At 50.8% G+C, this 21306-nt stretch overlaps 1 protein-coding gene across 7 annotated transcripts in view; it reads right to left on the minus strand.

Moving 5' to 3' along the window:
- The window catches only part of HMOX2 (heme oxygenase 2), a 41015-nt gene extending 24572 nt beyond the window's left edge, over positions 1–16443 (minus strand). For 2 of the 7 annotated variants that reach the window (XM_051836135.3, XM_070063739.2), the window contains exons 1-2: positions 16360–16443; positions 15554–15741 (exon numbers count right to left, since the gene is read on the minus strand). Coding sequence is in view for 3 of the 7 variants with exons in the window: in XM_089320621.1 (XP_089176747.1) it covers positions 12092–12325; positions 12678–12680 (237 nt within the window). In the remaining 4 variants the exon portion in view is untranslated. 7 annotated transcript variants of the gene reach the window in all.
- Between the last annotated feature and the right edge of the window lie 4863 nt (positions 16444–21306).

The raw sequence follows: 21306 nt of genomic DNA on the forward strand, positions 1-21306 counted from the left end.
CACTCCCCAGATGGCTGCAATGGATAGAGCTGGGCCAGACTGAAACCACATGGGAGCAGGGGCCCCAGCACCAGGGCTGTCCTCAGCTGGTTTCCTGCTGCATCAGCAGGGAGCTGGATCAGAAGTGGAGCAGCCAGGACTCCAACCAGCGTCTGTCTGGGATGCCAGTGTCACAAGCAGCGTTAAGTGCTACTCCACAACGGCAACTCAGAGGCTAAACCTCTGAAGCAAGCTCAATAACCAAGTCAGGCAGATGTGAAGACCCTGACAGAAATGGTCACTGAGTTAACAGTACCATCATCCTTGGATAAACAGAACGATCAGTCTGGGGTTGACTGTAAGTATGCTAAGAATCAAGGAAACTAAGTTATACCACCAAGTGAGCTCCCAGCTAGCCACAGGGACTGTCCTGGAACTCCTTTTTTTTTTTTTTTTTTTTTTTTTTTCCAAGCAGAGTGGACAGGGGGAGGGAGGGATGGAGGGAGGGAGGGAGGGAGGGAGGGAGAGGGAGAGAGGGAGAGAGAGGGAGAGAGAGGGAGAGAGAGAGAGAGAGAGAGAGAGAGAAAGGTCTTCCTTTGCCGTTGGTTCACCCTCCAATGGCCGCCACGGCTGGCGCACTGCAGCTGGCACACCGTGCTGATCCAATGGCAGGAGCCAGGTGCTTATCCTGGTCTCCCATGGGGTGCAGGGCCCAAGCACTTGGGCCATCCTCCACTGCACTCCCTGGCCACAGCAGAGAGCTGGCCTGGAAGAGGGGCAACCGGGACAGAATCTGGCGCCCCGACCGGGGCTAGAATCCGGTGTGCCTATTGAGCCACGGAGCCGGCCGGAACTCCTATTAAGTCATTTCTCAGCCACTGGCAGGGAGCATGGGATGACCAGGGGGCAGGGGAAGAAAGGCCTTGGGCCTCCCATGCTGCTTTACCAGAGCAGGTCACCTTTTCTCAAAAACAGTAAGCTAATTCCTCTTCTTCTTATTTTTTTGTTTTGTTTTTGGATTTATTTATTTATCTGTAAGGCAGAGTTATAGAGAGAGACAGACAGACAGAGAGAAAGAGAGATCTTCATCCTCTGGTTCACTCCCTAAAAGGCTGCCACAGCTAGGGCTGGGCCAGGTCGAAGCCAGCAGTCTGGAGTTCCATCTGTGTTTCCCACGTGGGCCTAGGGGGCCAAGGACGTCAGCCATCTTTTCCTGCTTTTCCAGGCACATTAGCAGGAAGCTGGATAAGAAGTGCAACTGCCAGATCTGGGCCAGTACCCATATGGGAAGCCAGCACTGCAGGGAGCAGCTTAACCCACTACACCATAATGCTGGCCCCAAGAATAGGCTAGTTCTAATAATAAGGTCTAGAAAACAATGCAAGCAATGACCCTGGAGGCCTGAAATCACATGCAGAACTACCTGGATGAGCCTTCTATTACAGCACTTGTAACCTGTTTATGTGTTTGTTTTCCAGATTATACCTCACTTACCTTTGTCTCCTATTGCCCAACATAGGACACACCCCTAAAAAGGGTTTGTTGAGTAAATGATTTCCCAAAATGTGACATATTCTCAAAATAGAAGCATTCTCAAAGAGCTGATGACAGGAGACAGTGAATTCCAGAGGCAGGCATTTAGCTGAGTGGGTAGGATGCCCACAGCGCACCCTGAATGCGGGTTCCACATCCACCTCTTCTCCCGACTCAAACAGCCCGCTGATGCAGGCCCTTGGAGGTACAGCGGTAGTGGCTCAAGTAGCTGGGTTACTGCCATCCAAGTGGGAGACAAGGACTGAGTTCCCAGCTCTCAGCTTCAGCCTGTCCCAGCCACAGCCACTGAGGGCATTTGGGGAGTAACAAGCAGACAAGAATGCTTCTCAAATAAATACTTTTTTAAAAAATGAATCCCAAAAATAAATAAAAATGACTAGCTAGAAACTTGTACAACAGGCAGGAAAGGTTGAAAATGACTTTATGGGGGGGGGGGGTCAAGCATGTGATGCTCTGTGCACGATAACTCAGGCTCATCGCTGAAGAACCATGACATCACACTGGCTCTAAACTGGCTTATTACATTCTACAGATGTAACCAGGAAAAGCATGCTTTTTAGGTTTTGAGGCTCGGAAAGCCTAACTGGCAGGCAGAACACTGCCTTGGCCTTTTTCTTTCTTTTTTAACATACAGATTAAATTTTAACAGTAGAGGTAGCAAAAGCTTGTCAACTTTCTCTAATCCATGAGCACACAAACCACTAACATGCCCTGATGTCTGCATCTGGGAAAACTCCACGTGTGCTGGGGCCAGTCTATCATGTATTCCTGCAGGGCTGGCATTCTATATGGGTGCCAGGTCAAGTCTAGGATGTTCCACTTCCTATCCAGTCCCCTGCTAATGAGCCTGGGAAAGCAGCAGAAGATGGCCCAAGTCCTTGGGCCCTTGCACTCACATGGGACACCTGGAAGCAGCTCCTGGATCCTGGTTTCAGGCTGGCTCAGCCCCGGCCATTGCAGCCTTTTAGGGAGTAAACCAGTGAATAGAAGATCTCAAGCTAGCGCTAGCTCGTGCTCTCGCGCGCGCACGCTCTCTCTCTCTCTCTCTCTCTCTCCTTCCACCTCTCTGTTAACTATGCATTTCAAATAAATAAATCTTTTAAAAAGAAAAACTCTATGTGCTCCCCCAATTATTTTTTTAAAGATTTATTTATTCATTTGAAGGGCAGAGTTATAGAGTGCCAGAGGCAGAGAAAGAGAGATCCTCCATCTGCTGGTTCACTCCCCAGAGGCTGCATGGCTGGAGCTGCGCTGATCCAAAACCAGGAGCCTCCTCCGGGTCTCCCATGTGGGTGCAGGGGCCCAAGGACTCAGGCCATCTTCACTTCTTTCCCAGGCCATAGCAGAGAGCTAGATCCGAAGTGGAGCAGCCAGGACTCGAACTGGCGCCCATATGGGATGCTAGCACTGCAGGCAGTGGCCTCACCTGCTATTCCACAGCACTGGCCTCAAACCCCCTCCCCATTATTCCTTTTTTTTTTTTTTTTAAGATTTTATTTATTTGAAATCCAGAGTCACATAGAGAAGAGGCAGAGAGAGAGCGAGCAAGAGAAAGAGAGAGAGTGAGTCTTCCATCTGATGGTCCGATCCCCAATTGGCTGCAACGGCCAGAGCTGCACTGATCCGAAGCCAGGAGCTTCTTCTGGGTCTCCCACACGGGTGCAGGGGCCCAAGGTCTTGGGCCAGCTTCTACTGCTTTCCCAAGTGCTAGTAGAGAGCTGGATCAGAAGTGGAACAGCGGCCGGCGCCGCGGCTCACTAGGCTAATCCTCCGCCTAGCGGCGCCGGCACACCGGGTTCTAGTCCCAGTTGGGGCGCTGGATTCTGTCCCGGTTGCCCCTCTTCCAGGCCAGCTCTCTGCTGTGGCCCGGGAGTGCAGTGGAGGATGGCCCAGGTGCTTGGGCCCTGCACCCCATGGGAGACCAGGAAAAGCACCTGGCTCCTGGCTCCTGCCATCGGATCAGCGCAGCGCGCCGGCCGCGGCGGCCATTGGAGGGTGAACCAACGGCAAAGGAAGACCTTTCTCTCTGTCTCTCTCTCTCTCACTGTCCACTCTGCCTGTCAAAAAAAAAAAAAAAAAAAAAAAAAAAAGTGGAACAGCCAGGTCTCAAGCCAGTGCCCACTGGGATGCCAGTGCTTCAGGCCAAGGCATTAACCTGCTGTACCACAGCGCCACCCTCCCCCCCAATTATTCTTAAAAGTCTGGATTCCATAGCAGCACCAAGGTCTCTCAGAGTCACAAAAAGCAATAGTTAGGGGGCTGGCACTGTGACATACTGCATAAATCCACCACTTGGCAGCACCAACATCCCATATAGACACCAGTTTGAGTCCCAGATGCTCCACTTCTGATTGAGCTCTGCTAATGGGCCTGGGAAAGCAGAGGAGGATGGCATAAGTCCTTGAGCCTCTGCACCCACAAGAGAGACCCATTTGGATTTCAGGCTCTTGGCTTCGGCCTGGCCCAGCCCCAGACATTGCGGCCATTTGGGGAATGAACCTGAGGATGGAAGACCTCTCTGTCTCTCCTCTCTCTTTCGAATAAATAAAATAATTTTTTAAAAAGTTATTGAACTGTATAACAAGCCCATACCCTGTACATTTTAGAGGAATACACTAAGACATGAGGTTATCAATATCACAAGGAAAACAAGCTAAATGCTACAGTAATTTATTGAGAAGAAAAAAACAGCAGTCTGCCACAATAAAACAGAATAATTTCCTGTTCCATCTTCTGCAAGGAGAAAATGCCCACAAAGTACACACATGAATGTTACATTTAATTCCAAGAGTTTGACTCCATAAATCACAAGCTTTCCAGAACGAGACAATCATTATTTCCATTAATCATTACCAAGAGGAAATTCAAGGAGCCCACATCAACTATTGACTGAGGACATGGTTAGGCAACAAAGAGAGAATAACTTCCAGGAGCGGCAGAGAGGCAGGCTCTGCAGGGCTGAGAGAGGCATCCTCAAACCTTTTCTCAGACAAGACCCCACACAGAAGACCATCCATAACACACACAAAGTGGTGCCTCCATAGTCCAAAGTCGGGGAGCAACACCTCAGAAGCTCACCTCCTCCAGCCCTTCTGGACCCTTTAGTCCAGCCTCATTTGCTCCACTGAGGTGGCAGGGACCTAGGACAGTCGACTGAAGAGGCTGACTCTCAGCTGTCATAGCCAAGTGGGTGCTACCTAAGGGCAGAAGCTTGGGCCAGAGCTTGTAGGCCTGTATGTCCTAAGAGAAGCAGACAATAGGCCGGCGCCGCGGCTCACTAGGCTAATCCTCCGCCTTGTGGCGCCAGCACACCGGGTTCTAGCCCCGGTCGGGGCGCCGGATTCTGTCCCAGTTGCCCCTCTTCCAGGCCAGCTCTCTGCTGTGGCCCGGGAGTGCAGTGGAGGATGGCCCGAGTACTTGGGCCCTGCACCCCATGGGAGACCAGGAGAAGTACCTGGCTCCTGGCTCCTGGCTCCTGGCTCCTGCCATCGGATCAGCGCGGTGCGCCAGCCGCGGCGGCCATTGGAGGGTGAACCAATGGCAAAAGGAAGACCTTTCTCTCTGTCTCTCTCTCTTACTGTCCACTCTGCCCGTCAAAAAAAAAAAAAAAAAAAGCAGACAATAAACAAAGATGCCGGCGCTGTGGCTTAGAGGTTAAGGCTGTCGTCTGCAGTGCCGGCATCCCATATGGACGTCTGTTTGATTCCTGGCTGCTCCACTTCCAATCCAGCTCTCTGCTATGGCCTGGGAAAGCAGTAGAAGATGGCCCAAGACCTTGGGCCCCCGCACCCGTGTGGGAGACCCGGAAGAAGCTCCTGGCTCCTGGCTTCAGACTGGTACAGCTCCAGCCCTTGTGGCCAATTGGAGAGTGAACCACCAGGTGGAAGACCTCTCTCTGCCTCTCCTCTGTCTGTGTAACTCTGACTTTCAAATAAACAAATCTTCCAAGAAAAAAAAAAGATTAGCCGGCGCCGTGGCTCAATAGGCTAATCCTCCACCTTGCGGCGCCGGCACACCGGGTTCTAGTCCCGGTTGGGGCGCCGGATTCTGTCCCGGTCGCCCCTCTTCCAGGCCAGCCCTCTGCTGTGGCCAGGGAGTGCAGTGGAGGATGGCCCAGGTGCTTGGGCCCTGCACCCCATGGGAGACCAGGAAAAGCACCTGGCTCCTGGCTCCTGGCTCCTGCCAGGATCAGCGCGGTGCGCCGGCTGCAGCGGCGGCCATTGGAGGGTGAACCAACGGCAAAGGAAGACCTTTCTCTCTCTGTCTCTCTCTCACTGTCCACTCTGCCTGTCAAAAAAAAAAAAAAAAAAAAGAAAAAAAAGAAAAAAAAAAGATTTTCTATTCTAGGAGTTTCTGCTTGAGTAATATTTTCTTTTTGTGGGTAATGTTTTCTGTAAGACCTGAGCATGCCTAAAGTAGATTTCCCCTTTCTTTGATCTCCTTCCTTCTTATCTCTCTTCTCTGGCATCTACCTAACCTAGTGGATTCAGTTCAGTTTCTCTCATCCTTTCTGTTTCTCAGCTGTTTTCTTCATAAAATTTATTTATGTATTTGAAAGGCAGAGTGACAGGGGTAGGGGAGGTCTTTCACACACTGGTTCATTCCCCAAACGGCTAGAGCCAGGAGCTCCATCTGTATCTCCCACATGGGTGGCAGGGCCCCGGTACTTGGGCCTCCTGCTGCTGCTTTCCCAGGGAAGCAGAGCAGCCAGGACTTGAACCAGTGCTCACGTTGGATGCTGGTGTTACAGGCAGCAGCTTAACCCACTGTACCACAACGCTGAGCCCTCTCAGCTGTTTTCACATCCTGAACAATGAATGACAATCACAGAGCTTACAAATGATTTTATTGCTGGAGATCTCTAGTAACTGGCGATTCCTAGAGAACAGGGCTGTGTCTGTTGTTTTTATATATCCTCTTAGTGCCAATACGGTACACATCTTAAGGTTCAACATATACCTGCAAATGGACTCTTACTAATTCTTCATTCTCTACACTTAGGCATTTCATTTGGATGTGCTGACTAATTTAAAATTTGGACAAATGCACTGGTGTGATACTTTGACTCATAGGGAATTATATATATTTGGTCTTGGACTCCAGTTTCCAACACAGAGTTTCTAAGACTTTTTTGATTTTTTTTTTTAAAGATTTATTTATTTATTTATTTGAAAGTCAGAGTTACACAGAAGGAGAGGCAGAGAGAGAAAAAGGTAAGTCTTCCATCCGCTGGTTCACTCCCAGTTGGCTGCAATGGCTGGAGTTGTGCCGATCCAAAGCCAGGAGCCAGGAACTTCCTCTGGGTCTTCCCACACGGGTGCAGGGGCCCAAGGATCTGGGCCATCTTCCATTGCTTTCCCAGACCATAGCAGAGAGCTGGATGGGAAGTGAAGCAGCCAGGACTTGAACCGCTGCCCATACGAGATGCCAGCACTGCAGGCAGTGGCTTTACTCACTACACCACAGCACTGGCCCTGACTTTTGTGATTTCTTGAATGATTTCCAAACTGACACAAAAAGACAGAGAGAGAGAGAGATCTTCCATCTGCTGGTTCACTACCCAAATGGCTGAGATGATGGGCCAGGCTGGGCCAGGCTGCAGTCAGGAGCCTGGAACTCCATCTGGTTCTCCTACATAGGTGGCAGGGGTCCAAGAACTTGGGCCATCTTCTGCTGCCTTCCCAGGCACACTAGCAGGGGGAGCTGGATTGGAAGTGGAACAGTCAGGACTCCAACCCCCTACGCACAGCACTGGCCCCCTCCCTCTTTTTTTTGTCTGTCCCTCTCTCTCTGTAATTCTGTCTTTCAAATAAATAAATCCTTAAAAAAAAATAGTACGCAGTAAGGTAGCTGGGATCAGAGTCTTCCAAAATTAAGAAATCGCATCAGGAGAAAGGCAGGAAGCTGAGAACATTCAGAGAAACGCAGGCCAGGTGTAAGACACCAGTCTCTGTTATGCTCTCTGTCCCACAGCCCCTTCAAACTTACCAAGAAGCATGACAATAAAGTATGACAGTAGTAATGGTCCATGCTATGCCTGAGAAGGAAAACAAATCTGCTCATGTGACAAAAATTCACATTCCCCCTGAGCAGAGAACACCCACTTGGCTAGCCTCTGGCGCACACCTGCCAGTAGTTCACACCACACAACTGCCTCTTTCTCTTCTGCTGTCCCTTTCACGTATCCTACTGACCTCTCTGTCCTTGGCAATCCACTCCCTCTTCTGATCACCCTGTCCTTCAGACAAGGGGACTCCAAACAAGAATCACATGGGAACCTCTAAAAACACAGATTCCCGGGGCTGGTTCTGTGGCATAGTGGGTAAAGCCGCTGGCTTCAGTGCCAGCAACCCATATGGGCACCGGTTTGAGTCCCAGTTGCTCCACTTCCTATACAGCTCTGTGCTATGGCCTGGGAAAGCAGCAGAAGATAGCCCAAGGGCTTGGTCCCTGCAACCATGTGGGAGACTCGGAGGAAACTCCTGGCTGGTCCCTGCACCTGTGTGGGAGACTCAGAGGAAACTCCTGGCTCCTGGCTTCAGATAGGCGCAACTCTGGCCGTTGCGGCCAACTGGGGAGTGAACCAATGGATGGAGAACCTCTCTCTCTCTTTCTGCCTCTCCTTCTCTCTCTGTGTAACTCTGACTTTCAAATAAATAAATAAATCTAAAAGAAAAAATACACAGATTCTCAGACCCAATCCCAAACGTAACCAAAACAGAAAGGTATAGAAACCCATGTCTTAGATCAATAAGCAACATTCAAAGGCATCAAAGACTAGGGCTTAATATACATGAAGCTCATTTTTTAGATTTATAAACCAAAGCTTAAAAGTTTTTAATATTTTTCCCATGGGCAAAGACCTATCACCACATGTCCTTTATTTTTTATTGCTCACTCTGGTATAAATTAATATGTAGTTAGATAGATGAATATATAAAACACAATTGCCCAGAATTAAAGAGTTGTATACGAGTAAAAAATTTAAAAAAAAAAAAAAAAAAAAAAAGGTTACAAATCGACCAGGCTCAATTCTGTGTTTAATTCAACCACTCTGGAGGATAGGTTATTTGTAGACTTCGTAATAACATACTAAAGCGTATATTAAAAAAAAAAAAAAAAAACAACCCTCAGAGCCAATGTTATGGTGTATTGGGTTGAGCTGTTGCCTACAGCGACAGCATCCCAAATGGGTGCAGGTTCCAGTCCCAGGTGCCCCACTTCCAACCCAACTCCCTGCCGATGTGCCTGGGAAAGCAGAAGAGGGCCAAGTGCTTGTGCCCCTACACTCACGTGGGAGACCCAGAAGCTCCTAGTTTCAGTTTGACCCCGCTTTGGCCAATGCAGCCATTTGGGGAATGAACCAGCAGATAGAACACCTCTCTCTCTGTATCTCCCTCTCTCTGTGTAACTCTGCATTTCAAATAAAATATATAAATCTTTATTAAAAATAATAATTAGGGGCCGGCGCTGTGGCACAGCAGGTTAATGCCCAGGCCTGAGGCACCGGCATCCCATATGGGCACCAGTTCTAGTCCCGGCTGTTCCTCTCCCATCCAGCTCTCTGCTATGGCCTGGGAAAGCAGGTAAAGATGGTCCAAGTCCTTGGGCCCCTGCACCCACGTGGGAGACCTGGAAGAAGCTCCTGGCTCCTGGCTTCGGATCGCCGGCTGTTGTGGCCATCTGGGGAGTGATCCAGCGGATGGAAGACCTCTCTCTGTCACTACCTCTCTCTGTAACTCTCTTTCAAATAAATAAAATAAATCTTTAAAAAATAGTAATTAAAAAATAAAAACAAGCCCTTTTCAATATCTCTAAATGGCAAGAATAAAGTCACTCTGATAGAATTCCTATTCCTCTAAGCAAACCAGACAACGCATTTGTTTTTTTGTTGTTTTTATTTTTTAGTTATTTGAGAGGCAGAGAGACAGAGATCCCACCTGCTGGTTCACTCCCCAAAACATCCAGTAAAGATCTCTGTCTGTCTCTGTTTCTCTTTCAAGTAAAATGAAAATAAATAAAATCACAGTATCTGCTTAAAAGAAATACATCACCGGGGTCAGTACTGTGGCATAGAGGGTTAAACCACCACTTGTCACACCAGCATATCATGCTGGAGTGCCAGTTCTAGTTCTAATTCCTCTGCTTCTAATCCAACTTCCTGTCAATGCACCTGGGAAGGTAAGGGATAATAGCCCAAGTGCTTGGGCCTCTGCCACCCATGTAAGATACCCAGATGGAGTTCCTGGTTCTTGGCTTTGGTGTGGCCTAGCCCCAGCTGTTGCAGTCATTTGGGGAGTAAATGAGCAGATGGAAGACATCTCTGTCTCCATCCCTGTCTCTCCCTGTCTCTCTGCCTTTCAAATAAATAAATAAATCTTTTTTAAAAAATCATATTATGGGGCTGGTGCTTAGCACAGCAGGTTAAAGTCCTGGCCTGAAACGCTGGCATCCCATATGGGTGCCAGTTCTAGTCCTGGCTGCTCCTCCTCCAATCCAGCTCTCTGAAGTGGCCTGGGAAAGCAACAGAAGATGGTCCAAGTCCTTGGGTCCCTGCACCCACATGGAGACCCGTAAGAAGCTCCTGGCTCCCGGCTTTGGATTGACTCAGCTCTGGCTGTTGCGGCCATCTGGGGAATGAACCAGCAGATGGAAGACCTCTCTCCCTGTCTCTACCTCACTCTGTAACTCTTTCTTTTATTTATTTATTTTTTTGACAGGCAGAGTAGACAGTGAGAGAGAGAGACAGACAGACAGAAAGGTCTTCCTTTGCCGTTGGTTCACCCTCCAATGGCCACCGCGGCCGGCGCGCTGCAGCCGGCGCACCGCGCTGATCCAATGGCAGGAGCCAGGTGCTTCTCCTGGTCTCCCATGGGGTGCAGGGCCCAAGCACTTGAGCCATCCTCCACTGCACTCCCTGGCCACAGCAGAGAGCTGGCCTGGAAGAGGGGCAACCAGGACAGAATCCAGTGCCCCGACCGGGACTAGAACCTGGTGTGCCGGCACCGCAAGGCAGAGGATTAGCCTAGTGAGCCGCAGCGCCGGCCTACTCTGTAACTCTTTCAAATAAATAAAATAAATCTTAAAATAAGAAAATGTCTTCCAACTGTGTGTCTGCACTCTTAAAAAAGAATCATATTAAGAGGTGCCAGAGCCGGCGCCGCGGCTCACTAGGCTAATCCTCCACCTTGCGGCGCCGGCACACCGGGTTCTAGTCCCGGTCGGGGCGCCGGATTCTGTCCCGGTTGCCCCTCTTCCAGGCCAGCTCTCTGCTGTGGCCAGGGAGTGCAGTGGAGGATGGCCCAGGTGCTTGGGCCCTGCACCCCATGGGAGACCAGGAAAAGCACCTGGCTCCTGGCTCCTGCCATCGGATCAGCGCGGTGCGCCGGCCGCAGCGCGCCAGCCACGGCGGCCATTGGAGGGTAAAACAATGGCAAAAGGAAGACCTTTCTCTCTGTCTCTCTCTCTCACTGTCCACTCTGCCTGTCAAAAAAAAAAAAAAAAAAAAAAAAAAAAAGAGGGGCCAGCGCTGTGGCGTAGCACATAAAGCTGCCACCTGTGGTGCCGGCATCCCACATGGGCGCCGGTTTGAGTCTCGGCTGCTCCATTTCCGATCCAGCTCTCTGCTACAGCCTGGGAAAGCAGTAAAAGATGGCCCAAGTCCTTGGGCCCCTGTACCCACATGGGAGACCCAGAAGTCCCTAGTTCCTGGCTTCAGATCGGCGCAGCCCCGGCCGTTGTGGCCATCTGGGGAGTGAACCAGTGAATGAATGAAGGACCTGTCTCTCTCTGTCTCTCCTTTTCTCTCTAGGTAACTCTGACTTTCAAATAAATAAATAAATAAATCTTTTAAAAAAATCATCGTATTAAGAAGTGCATGTTGGAGCCGGCGTTGTGGTGTAGCAGGTAAAGCAGCCATCTGCAGTGCCGGCATCCCATATGAGAGCCAGTTCGAGTCCCGGCTGCTCCTCTTCCGATCCAGCTCTTTACTATGGCCTGGGAAAGCAGTAGAAGACAGCCCAAGTACCTGGGCTCCTGCACCCAGGTGGGAGACCCAGAAGAAGCTCCTGGCTCCTGGCTTCAGATCGGCACAGATCCAGCAGTTGTGGCCATCTTGGGGGTGAACCAATGGATGGAAGACCTCTCTCTCTCTCTAAGATTGTGTGTGTTACTCTTTCAAATAAATAAATAAATCTTCCAAAAAAAAAAAAAAAAGAAAAGAAATTCATGTTTGCTAAAAGTTGCCTAAGTACCAAAACAGTAAAATCTGTTCCTCAAGAACAGGCCTTTGTTGTTTTGAAATGCCTACCTGACAGTTCAGAATATTCCCCTGTCACATCTGAACATAGATGCAGTTGATTTAATGACCAAAAAAAGAGTTCATGGCTCCACTTTGGCCAGGATCACAATTTAGATGTGGTCCTCTGATACGCTGTGTGCAAAGGGATTCCCTTCACAACAACTACATGCCATTACGTTATCTACACTAAAACTCAATAACCAACAATATTTTTTTTTAAAGATTTTCTTCATTTATTTGAGAGGTCGAGTTACATACAGTGAGAAGCAGAGAGAGGTCTTCCATCCGCTGGTTCACTCCCCAAATGGCTACAACAGCCGGAGCTGAGTCGATCCGAAGCCAGGAGCCAGGAGCTTCTTTTGGGTCTCCCACCTGGGTGCAGGGGCCCAGGTACTTGGGCCATCTTCTACTGCTTTCCCAGGCCACAGCAGAGAGCTGGATCGGAAGAGGAGCAGCCGGGACTCGAACCAGCGCCCATATGGGATGTTGGCACTGCAGACAGAAGATTAACCTACTGCACCACGGTGCCGGCCCCAATAACCAACAACATCCTTAAATGGAAAGACAGGGTTTCTTGCAAAATAAAATAAGTGACTGCCTAATCTACAAATACGTAGTACGTTTTGCAATACAGATTTGTAACGACGTTTACAAATGCGTAAACACTGCTTGGCCAGTACCATATGAAGTTTATTAGAGATTTTAAGAAAGAATTTCTGAGGAACTCAAATGCCTTTACTAGTTTACTTTAAAATACATGGCACAGGTACAGCAGGTAAAGCCGCTTCCTGCAGTGCCACCATCCCATATGGGCGCCGGTCCAAGACCCAGCTGCTCAACTTACCATCCAGTTCCCTGCTACGGCCTAGGAGAGGAGTACAAGATGGCCCAAGTGCTTGGATCCCTGCACCCATGTGGGAGACCTGGAAGAAGCTCCAGGCTCCCAGCTTCGGATCGCCCAGCTCCAGCCACTGCAGCCATTTGGTGAGTGATCCAGCGGATAGAAGACCTCACTCTCACTCTCTCTGCCTCTCTGGAACTCTGCCTTTCAAATAAATAAATACATCTTTTTAAAAAATGGGGGGGTGGGGGGGATACATGGTACAATAGGAGACAAAATCTGGCAAATTAATGGAGTTAGTACAGGAAAGTAAAATACACAGTTACAATATTAGAGAACAATCGAGTGGCCACCATACTAAAATGTCTTCTAGGACAAAAGAACCCAACCCAAGCAGTTAATTTAACTGTTAAATTAAAAGTTTGTCTCTCACTGCATGCAAGAATTGGCAATGGCACTGCTTTTCAGCAACATAAAAATATCCTAGGGGGTCAGCATTGTGGCAAAGTGGATTAAGCAGCCACTTTTAAAGCCAGCATCCCATATCAGAGTGCAGGTTCAACTTCTAGATACTCCCCTTCCAATCCAGTTCCTGCTACTGTGCCTGAGAAGGCAATGGAAGATGGTTTAAGTTTTTGGGTCCCTGCCACCCATGTGGAAGACCCAGATGAAGTTACTGGCTCCTGGCTTCAGCCTGGCCTGACCTGGCTGTTGCAGCCATTTAGAGAGTGAACCAGTGGATGGAAAATCTCTATCTATCTTTCAAATAAATAAAGTTTTTAAAATCCTGAGAAATACTTCAAAATACAAGAAGTCACAGAGCTTTCATCCTAAGTTTTTGCAAACACAAACCAACTAGATATAAAAAAGGAAGTTAAAAAGCCAAGAATCAGGGCCGCTGCTGTGGCGTAGCGGGTAAAGCCGACACCTACAGTGCCAGCATCCCCTGTGGGCGCCAATTTGAATCCTAGCTGCTCCACTTCCAATCCAGCTTTTTGCTATCGCGTGGGAAAGCAGATGCTCCAAGTCCTTGGGCCCCTGCACCCACATGGGAGACTCGCAGGAAGCTCCTGGCTCCAGCCACTGCAGCCACCTGGGGAGTGAACCAGCGGATGGAGGGTGTCTCCCTGTGCCTCCTCCTCTCTGCCTTTCAAACAAATAAATAAATCTTTAAAAAAAAAATAGTAAAGAATCCTCACTGTATTATTTTATTTTATTTTTTTAAGATTTATTTGAAACACAGAGTTAGAGAGGCAGAGAGAGATCTTCCATCTGCTGGTTTACTCCCCAGATGGCTGCAATGGTCGGAACTGGGCCGATCCAAAGCCAAGAGTCAGGAGCTCCTTCATGGTCACCAACGCAGATTCAGGCGCCAGATTCAAGCACTTGGGCCATCTTCTGCTGCAGACAGCTGATCAGAACTGAAGTAGCCAGGACTCGAACCAGTACCTATATGGGATGGCAGCACTGCAGGAGGCGGTTTTACTCCCTACACCACAGTGATGGCCTCATCCTCACTGTATTGTATACTGTGACCAACACCTCTTAGTTCTCCCATTATCTACTACCAAAAAAAAGGATTCTATTAAATGTCTACTTATAATCCCATAGTTAACTATGGCAAATAAAATACAAGCAGGTAACTTATTGTTTAAATTTTTTATTTCTATACTTTACACTGAAGCACACAATTCTAATTTTCAAAAAGATCTTCCTCCTGGCTGGCGCCGCGGCTCACTAGGCTAATCCTCTGCCTGTGGTGCCAGCACCCCAGGTTCTAGTCCCTGTGGGGGTGCCAGTTCTGTACCGGTTGCTTCTCTTCCAGTCCAGCTCTCTCCTGTGGCCTGGGAAGGCAGTGGAGGATGGCCCAAGTGCTTGGGCCCTGCACCCCATGGGAGACCAGGAGGAAGCACCTGGCTCCTGGCTTTGGATCGGTGCAGCGCGCCGGCTGTAGTGGCCATGTGGCCATTTGGGTGGTGACCCAACACAGAAAGAAGACCTTTCTCTCTGTCTCTCTCACTAACTCTGCCTGTCTTAAAAAAAGAAAAAATCTTCCTCCCGAAGGAGTGATGTTCCAGGATTATTTGGCACAATCCTGATACAGAGCCCAACTGTCCTGTGAAGACTGTCAGATGCTAAAATAAAAAAGGTCAGAGTAGCCCAAGCTGTTCAGTTATACAAGTTTTCAACAGATTTGTTGAGGGGTGAGCTGAGGGCAAGGAACACTGTTTTCTGTGACTGATCTCACAGGCACAGTCATTCTAGAGAAGCTCATACTCCTGGCTCCAGTGACTCACAGCATCTCAACCTTTTGGTCCAAGCAAAGGAAAAGAGGAAATGAAGTCAAACAATGGGGGAATTGCAGGATTTCCCTGTGCACATGCCCAGTTTGATGAAGTCATTCAATGTGCTTGAGTTTCTAAGGCCCCACAGATTCCCACACCCTGGCCAGTGTTATAGTTATAGCTTAGTTCAATACTTGAAAACTTTACAATTTCACCAAGTGAACTTCTAAACTGTGAACTCCTGGTAAGCAAAGATCATGTCTTGCAACGTTTCTTGGAAAAAAAAAAAAAAAAACTAATAAATAAACCACTAACTTCTATTTCTGATCCTTCCTGCCCAAAGTCACTAAAAACTGTAATAAGTAAAAGTTTAAACCAAGACGCACGGGGCAGCGGCATGCCAGATCTGAGACACCACATGTCCTACTGCGGGCAGGGGGAAGGCAGTGTGTACAGCACAACCATTCCCAGCCTTCACACTTCCATTTAGACAGGAGCACGGGGTCTGGAGGCGGCTAAGCCCACCTGTGTCACCCCGGCTGGGGGACGTAGGTCAGGTCACTTAATCGGAGTCGCGGCGCTGCCTCCATTTACCTGTGGGAATACTCAACTCCGGAGGTTTGGGAAGGGGCCGAGGGCCAGAGGGCTTCGTCAGCTGGACAGCCTCACGTGGTGTCCACGTCTTTCAACCGCTCTCCGCCTTGCCGGGTGTACAGCGCCATCAACCCAGCTCGGGAACGATGCGCGGCCACAGGCCGCAACACCCGGTTCCTCGGAACCACCTTAAAGGGCATGACACAGACAGGCCTTCGGCAAAGACCCTGCAAGGCGGTCCCGGCAGCTCTCACGGGGCGGTCAGCACACCCGGGGACCCAGGGCCCTGCGCTTAGCAGGTGACAGGGAAAGCGCCCGCCCCGACTAGCAGGCTGCCCGCGCCTCCGCGGCCTCTGCACCGAGGTCCCGTCGGCGATCCAGGCGCGCTTCCCACCGCCCTGAGTCACCACACAGCACAGCGGAGCGCCGGCGAGGCCGCCAGCCGGGCTCCACTCTCGGACCCGAGGCCGGTCTGGGGCCCAGGAGCCCCGCCCCGCAGCGCCGATCCACCAGCCGCGAGCCCAGGGTCACCTCGCCGAGCGCACTCGTGACGCCGGGATGGGGGGGCGCCGGGGACACCCCAAGGAGCCGCTCAGGCCTCGCCCCCTGGCCCGGCCGAAACGGCTGGCGAGCGGCGCCGGGGCTTCTCCCTCACGGACACCCACCACGCCGGCCCCTGCCTTCCGGCCGGGTCCCTCCATCGCCCCCTCCCCGCTTCCGGCCGCCCCCGGCTCCCGAGCGCCCCGGACGAGTCCCTGACAGCCCGGGCAACTGGGGTGAGGCCCAGGAGGGCACGGGCCACTCACCGGCCGCCAGCTCCTTCGCCAATGAACCGCCCAGCGACTCCCTCAAGCGCCGCCGCCGCCGCCGCCGCCGCAGCCAAGCGAGCCGGAGGGCGCGCGCGGGGGCGGGGCGACGTGGACACGCAGCGCGGGGCGGGGCCTGCAGCGGACACGCCCCCGGCGGGAGGAGAGAAGCACGTGGCTCCTCCTGGTCCGTGCAGCAAGCTGGTGTTGACCAGGGCGAGGGGGCAGTGAGAACGCTCCTGGGCTGCGCGCTTATCTCGCCAGTGTCGCTTAAGCCCCGTGTCCACTGACACCTCCCTTTCGGTCACTGGCCAGGCTCAACCCGCTAGCCAGTCCTGTGTGGGCCGCACTGCAGACCTTCTTCCGTTTCCACCCCGTCTGCCTCGGTGCTAGTCTTGGGCCTGATCTCTTTTTCGGCCTTGCTTCATTCTCCAGACAACAGCACGGCCAGGAGAATCTTTTAAAAGCCCCGATGGGATGGTGGGCCTCTAACACCCTCCCACGGTTCCTAGAACTCCCCACCCCTACCTTGCTGGTGGGCCTCTAACAGCCTCCCACGGGTCCTAGCACTCCCCACCCCTACCTTGCTCTGCCATACTCGAACCACCAGGCTAGACGGACCACGTCACCACCTCTTCCGGGGCATCTCCAACCGGGCTGCACCTGCCCTCGTAACCAGGTACAAGGCGCCACAAAAGGTGCAGACCTCAGTTCTGGCCAAAGTTCTGCCATGAACCTGCTTCACCCTCGCCCATCCTAGCCAGCGGGTGTTCTACCGGCAGCTCTAACAGAGCACCGTGATGTACACGTTGTGCTTCGAGGCTAACTCATTGGCTTTCCCCTCCACCCATGCCCTGAGAATGCTCTGCTCCTTATCCCGACCTCTCTTACGGGCAGCCAGAGCAGAGCAGCCCAGTCGAGATGGAGTTAATCACTCCCCTTGCAGGCCTCTTCAAGGCCTGAGCCTCAATCCTGCAACAAGTTCTGGCTGACAGGTTTCAGGCCTTATCACAGCTACCCCAAAGATTTGCTTTCCTCCAGCATTTTCTGCAAAGCCAGCCCCCATCTTTGGAGCCTCAACAAAAACCCCAAGCTGTCATTAACAAGGACGGTAGTTCTTGAGACGGTAGTCTGCTACCTCCTCTTTTGGCTGGATTAAACTTTCTCTTTCCTTTATCCTCAAACCCGGCCCTCCTGATTCTGACCTGGCAGCAGGGACAGGGACCAAGCTTTTGGGGACACTCTCCCTGTTCCGGGCAGCCTGGCTTCCAGTCATTGCCTTAACCGTGCAGCTGACGGCAGCTTTGAAGACTGCTGGTGAGGAGACCTCCTGCTCTCACACACACACACGATTACTGTTAGGGACACACTGGGTTTGCCTCCCGAAAAAGAGAACATTTAACTACAGGCCTATCAGAGGCAGGGCCGGCCTGTGGCACAGCGCGGGTTGGAGTCCCGGCTGCTCGGCTCCCATCTCCTGTGCATGGGAAGGCAGCAGAGGAGGGCCCAAGTCCAGGGGGGAGCGCTGGAAGGAATTCCCGGCTCTTGGCTTCGTATCAGCCCACACCATTACAGTCATTTGGGGAATGAACTCGTGGATGGACGATCTCTCTCTCCCTCTCTCTAACTCTGCCTTTCAAATAAATAAATCTTAAAAAAGAAAAGTAGCTGGTTAACATCAGGTGACTTTTTTGGAGTATGTGTTGAAGTAAAAGAAACTACAATTATTCCAATTGAAACTGGCCTGTGGCCGGCGCCGTGGCTCACTAGGCTAATCCTCTGCCTTGTGGCGCCAGCACACCCGGTTCTAGTCCAGGTCGGGGCGCCAGATTCTGTCCCGGTTGCCCCTCTTCCAGGCCAGCTCTCTGCTGTGGCCAGGGAGTGCAGTGGAGGATGGCCCAAGTGCTTGGGCCCTGCACCCCATGGGAGACCAGGATAAGGATCAGCGTGGTGCGCCGGCCGCAGCGCGCCGGCTGCGGCGGCCATTGGAGGGTGAACCAACGGCAAAGGAAGACCTTTCTCTCTGTCTCTCTCTCTCACTGTCCACTCTGCCTGTCACAAAAAAAAAAAAAAAAAAAAAAAAAAAAAAAAAAAAAAAAAAGGAAGAAGAAGAAACTGGCCTGATTGTTATCTTTTCGTCCTAACTTCTTGGAAGGTCACAGAAAGAGTTCTGCTTCAGCTTGAGGACATGGGACTTCAGTGTGAGTGACTCCGTTTTGATTTTTTACCTGGTCTGCTGGTCCTAGTGAAGAGTTTTATCTGAAACAATAGCATTTTGTAATTGTAATTTAACAGGAGTCTCTTTTTACATCTCACAATGACCTTGTGTGTGTGTGTGCCTCTTTAGGTTCTTGCAAGTTTCTCCACGTTAAAAGTGGAATTGCTAAATCACAGAGTACACCCATTTTAAGTTTCAACAAATTTTTTAAAAGATTTTATTCATTTATTTAAGAGGTAGAATTACAGACAGTGAGAGGAAGAGACAAGAGAGAAAGGTCTTCCATCCATTGATTCACTCCCCAAATGGCCGCAAAAGCCGGAACTGTGCTGATCTGAAGCCAAGAGCCACATGCTTCTTCCTGGTCTCCCATGCGGGTGCAGGGGCCCAAGCACTTGGGCCATCTTCTACTGCTTTCCCAGGCCACAGCAGAGAGCTGGATTGGAAGAAGAGCAGCCGAGATTAGAACTGGCGCCCATATGGGGTGCCAGTGCCACAGGCAGAGGATTAACCTACTATGCCATGATGCTGGCCCCAAATTTTAACAATTTTTTAAAATATTTTTTAAACTTATTTGAAAGGCAGAGTTACAGAGAGAAGAGGAGAGAGAAAGAGATCTTCCATCCACTGGTTCACTCCCCAGTTGGCTACAATGGCCAGGGCTGGGCCAAGCAGAAGCCAGGAGCCCAGAGCATCTTCCCCGTCTTCCAGGTGGGTGCAGGAGTCCAAGCAGTTGGGCCGTTTGCTGCTACTTTCCCAGAAGAAGAGCTGGACAGGAAGTGGAGCAGCTGGGTCTTGAACCAGTGCCCATGTGGGATGCCCGCATAGCAGGTGGAGGCCTATCCTGCTACATCACTACGCTAGCCTCTAACAGATTTTGTTTTAAAGATTTATTTATTTATGTGGGTGTTTTTTTAAAGATTTGTTTATTTACTTGAAAGGCAGAGTTAGAGAAGCAGAGAGAGAGAGAGGGATCTTCCATCTACTGGTTCCCTCCTCAAGTGGCCTTAATGGCCGGAGCTGGGCTGATTTGAAGCCCGGAGTGAGGAACTTCTTCCGGGTCCCCCACACAGGTTCAGAAAGTCAGAGTTACGGAGAGGAAGAGGAAGAGGGAGAGGGAGAAGGAGAGGGAGAAGGAGAGGGAGAGGGAAAGAGAGAGAGAGACAGAGGCAGAGAGAGAAGTCTTCCATCCATTGGTTCACTTGCAGAGATGGCCCCAATGGCCTGAGCTGAGCCAATCCGTAGCCAAGAGCCAGGAGCTTCTTTCTGGTATCCCATGTGGGTGCAGGGTCCCAAGGACTTGGGCCATCTTCCACTGCTTTCCCAGGCCATAGTAGAGAGCTGGATCGGAAGTTGAGCAGTCGGGACTCAAACTGGTACCCATGTGGGATACCAGTACTACAAGTGGCAGCCTGACCCACTATACCACAGCACTGGCCCCAAGATTTATTTATTTATTTGAAAGAGCATCAGAAAAAAGAGAGTGAAATCGATCTTCCATATGCTGATTCACTCCCCAAATATCCCTAACAGCAGAAGGGTGAGGCAGGAGCCAGGATAGCCATACGGGTCTCCCACATGGGTGGCGGGGACCCAGTACGTGGGCCATTACCTGCTGTGCATGAACAGAGAGCTGGATTGGAAATGGAGCACTAAGATGCAAACCAGTCTCTGATCCAGGATGCTGGCATCAAGTGCTGGCCCTGCAAGCAGCAGCTTACCCCCTGCACCACAACACAGCTCTAATTTTATCAGATCTTGCCACATGATTTTCCCACAGTCTTGCCAACATTGGCTGTTACTTGAACAGTGGTGCAAAGGCCCAAGGGCTTGGGCCGTCCTCCACTGCTTGTCCAGGCAAATTAGCAGGGAGCTGGATTGGAAGTGGGGCAGCCGGTCCCACATGGGATGCTGGTGCTACAGGCCGGGGTTTTAACCCACTGCGCCACAGTGCCGGCCCAATAATCCCCTCCCCTTGCTTAATAAGCAGCCTTCCTAAGACTCCCTAGTATACCAGCATCTCATTATAGTTCTTTGCCTACCTGTCGCTTAGTAACTAGCAATTCTATAATAGTTGCTTTTGTAAAATCACTCACTCAAACATTGCAGCAGACATCTCTGAATACAAGCATGTGTAGGACACGACTTGTCCCGAGGCATGCGCCAAGGACTCGCCACACCCCTTTCCTCTGCACCTATCACGTGCAGTCACTTTGTTTCTCTCAGCTCCTCTCCATCTGCCCTGATTCCATCGGTTCACAAATCCCTTGCTGTACAGGAAGATTGATTTAGGGCTTGACATGAGTTGCCTCTTTCTTCTTCTTCTTTTTTTTTTTTATGATTTATTTATTGGGCCGGACTGTGGTGCAGTGGGTTAAAGCCCGGCCTGTAGCACCGGCATCCCATGTGAGCACCGGTTCAAATCCCGGTTGCTCCACTTCCAATCCAGCTCCCTGCTAATGTGCCTGGGCAAGCAGTGGAGGATGGCCCAAGCCCTTGGACCCCTGCACCTAGGTGGGAGACCCAGAGGAAGCTTGTGACTCTTGGCTTCAGATCAGCTCAGCGCCCCCCGCCCCAAAAAAAGATTTATTTAGGCAGCGCTGTGGTGCGGGGGCCGGGCGGGGCGGAGATCGCTCCCAGCCGCTGGCGCACGCTCCCGTTTTCATAGTTCCTGGTCAACGTAGAAATGTGGATTCCCTTGGCCGAGTCCTCATGCAGGTGAAATCATC

The sequence above is a fragment of the Oryctolagus cuniculus genome, chromosome 19 (assembly GCF_051225735.1).
Source record: "Oryctolagus cuniculus isolate XC-2025 breed Fujian yellow rabbit chromosome 19, ASM5122573v1, whole genome shotgun sequence".
NCBI lineage: Eukaryota > Metazoa > Chordata > Mammalia > Lagomorpha > Leporidae > Oryctolagus > Oryctolagus cuniculus.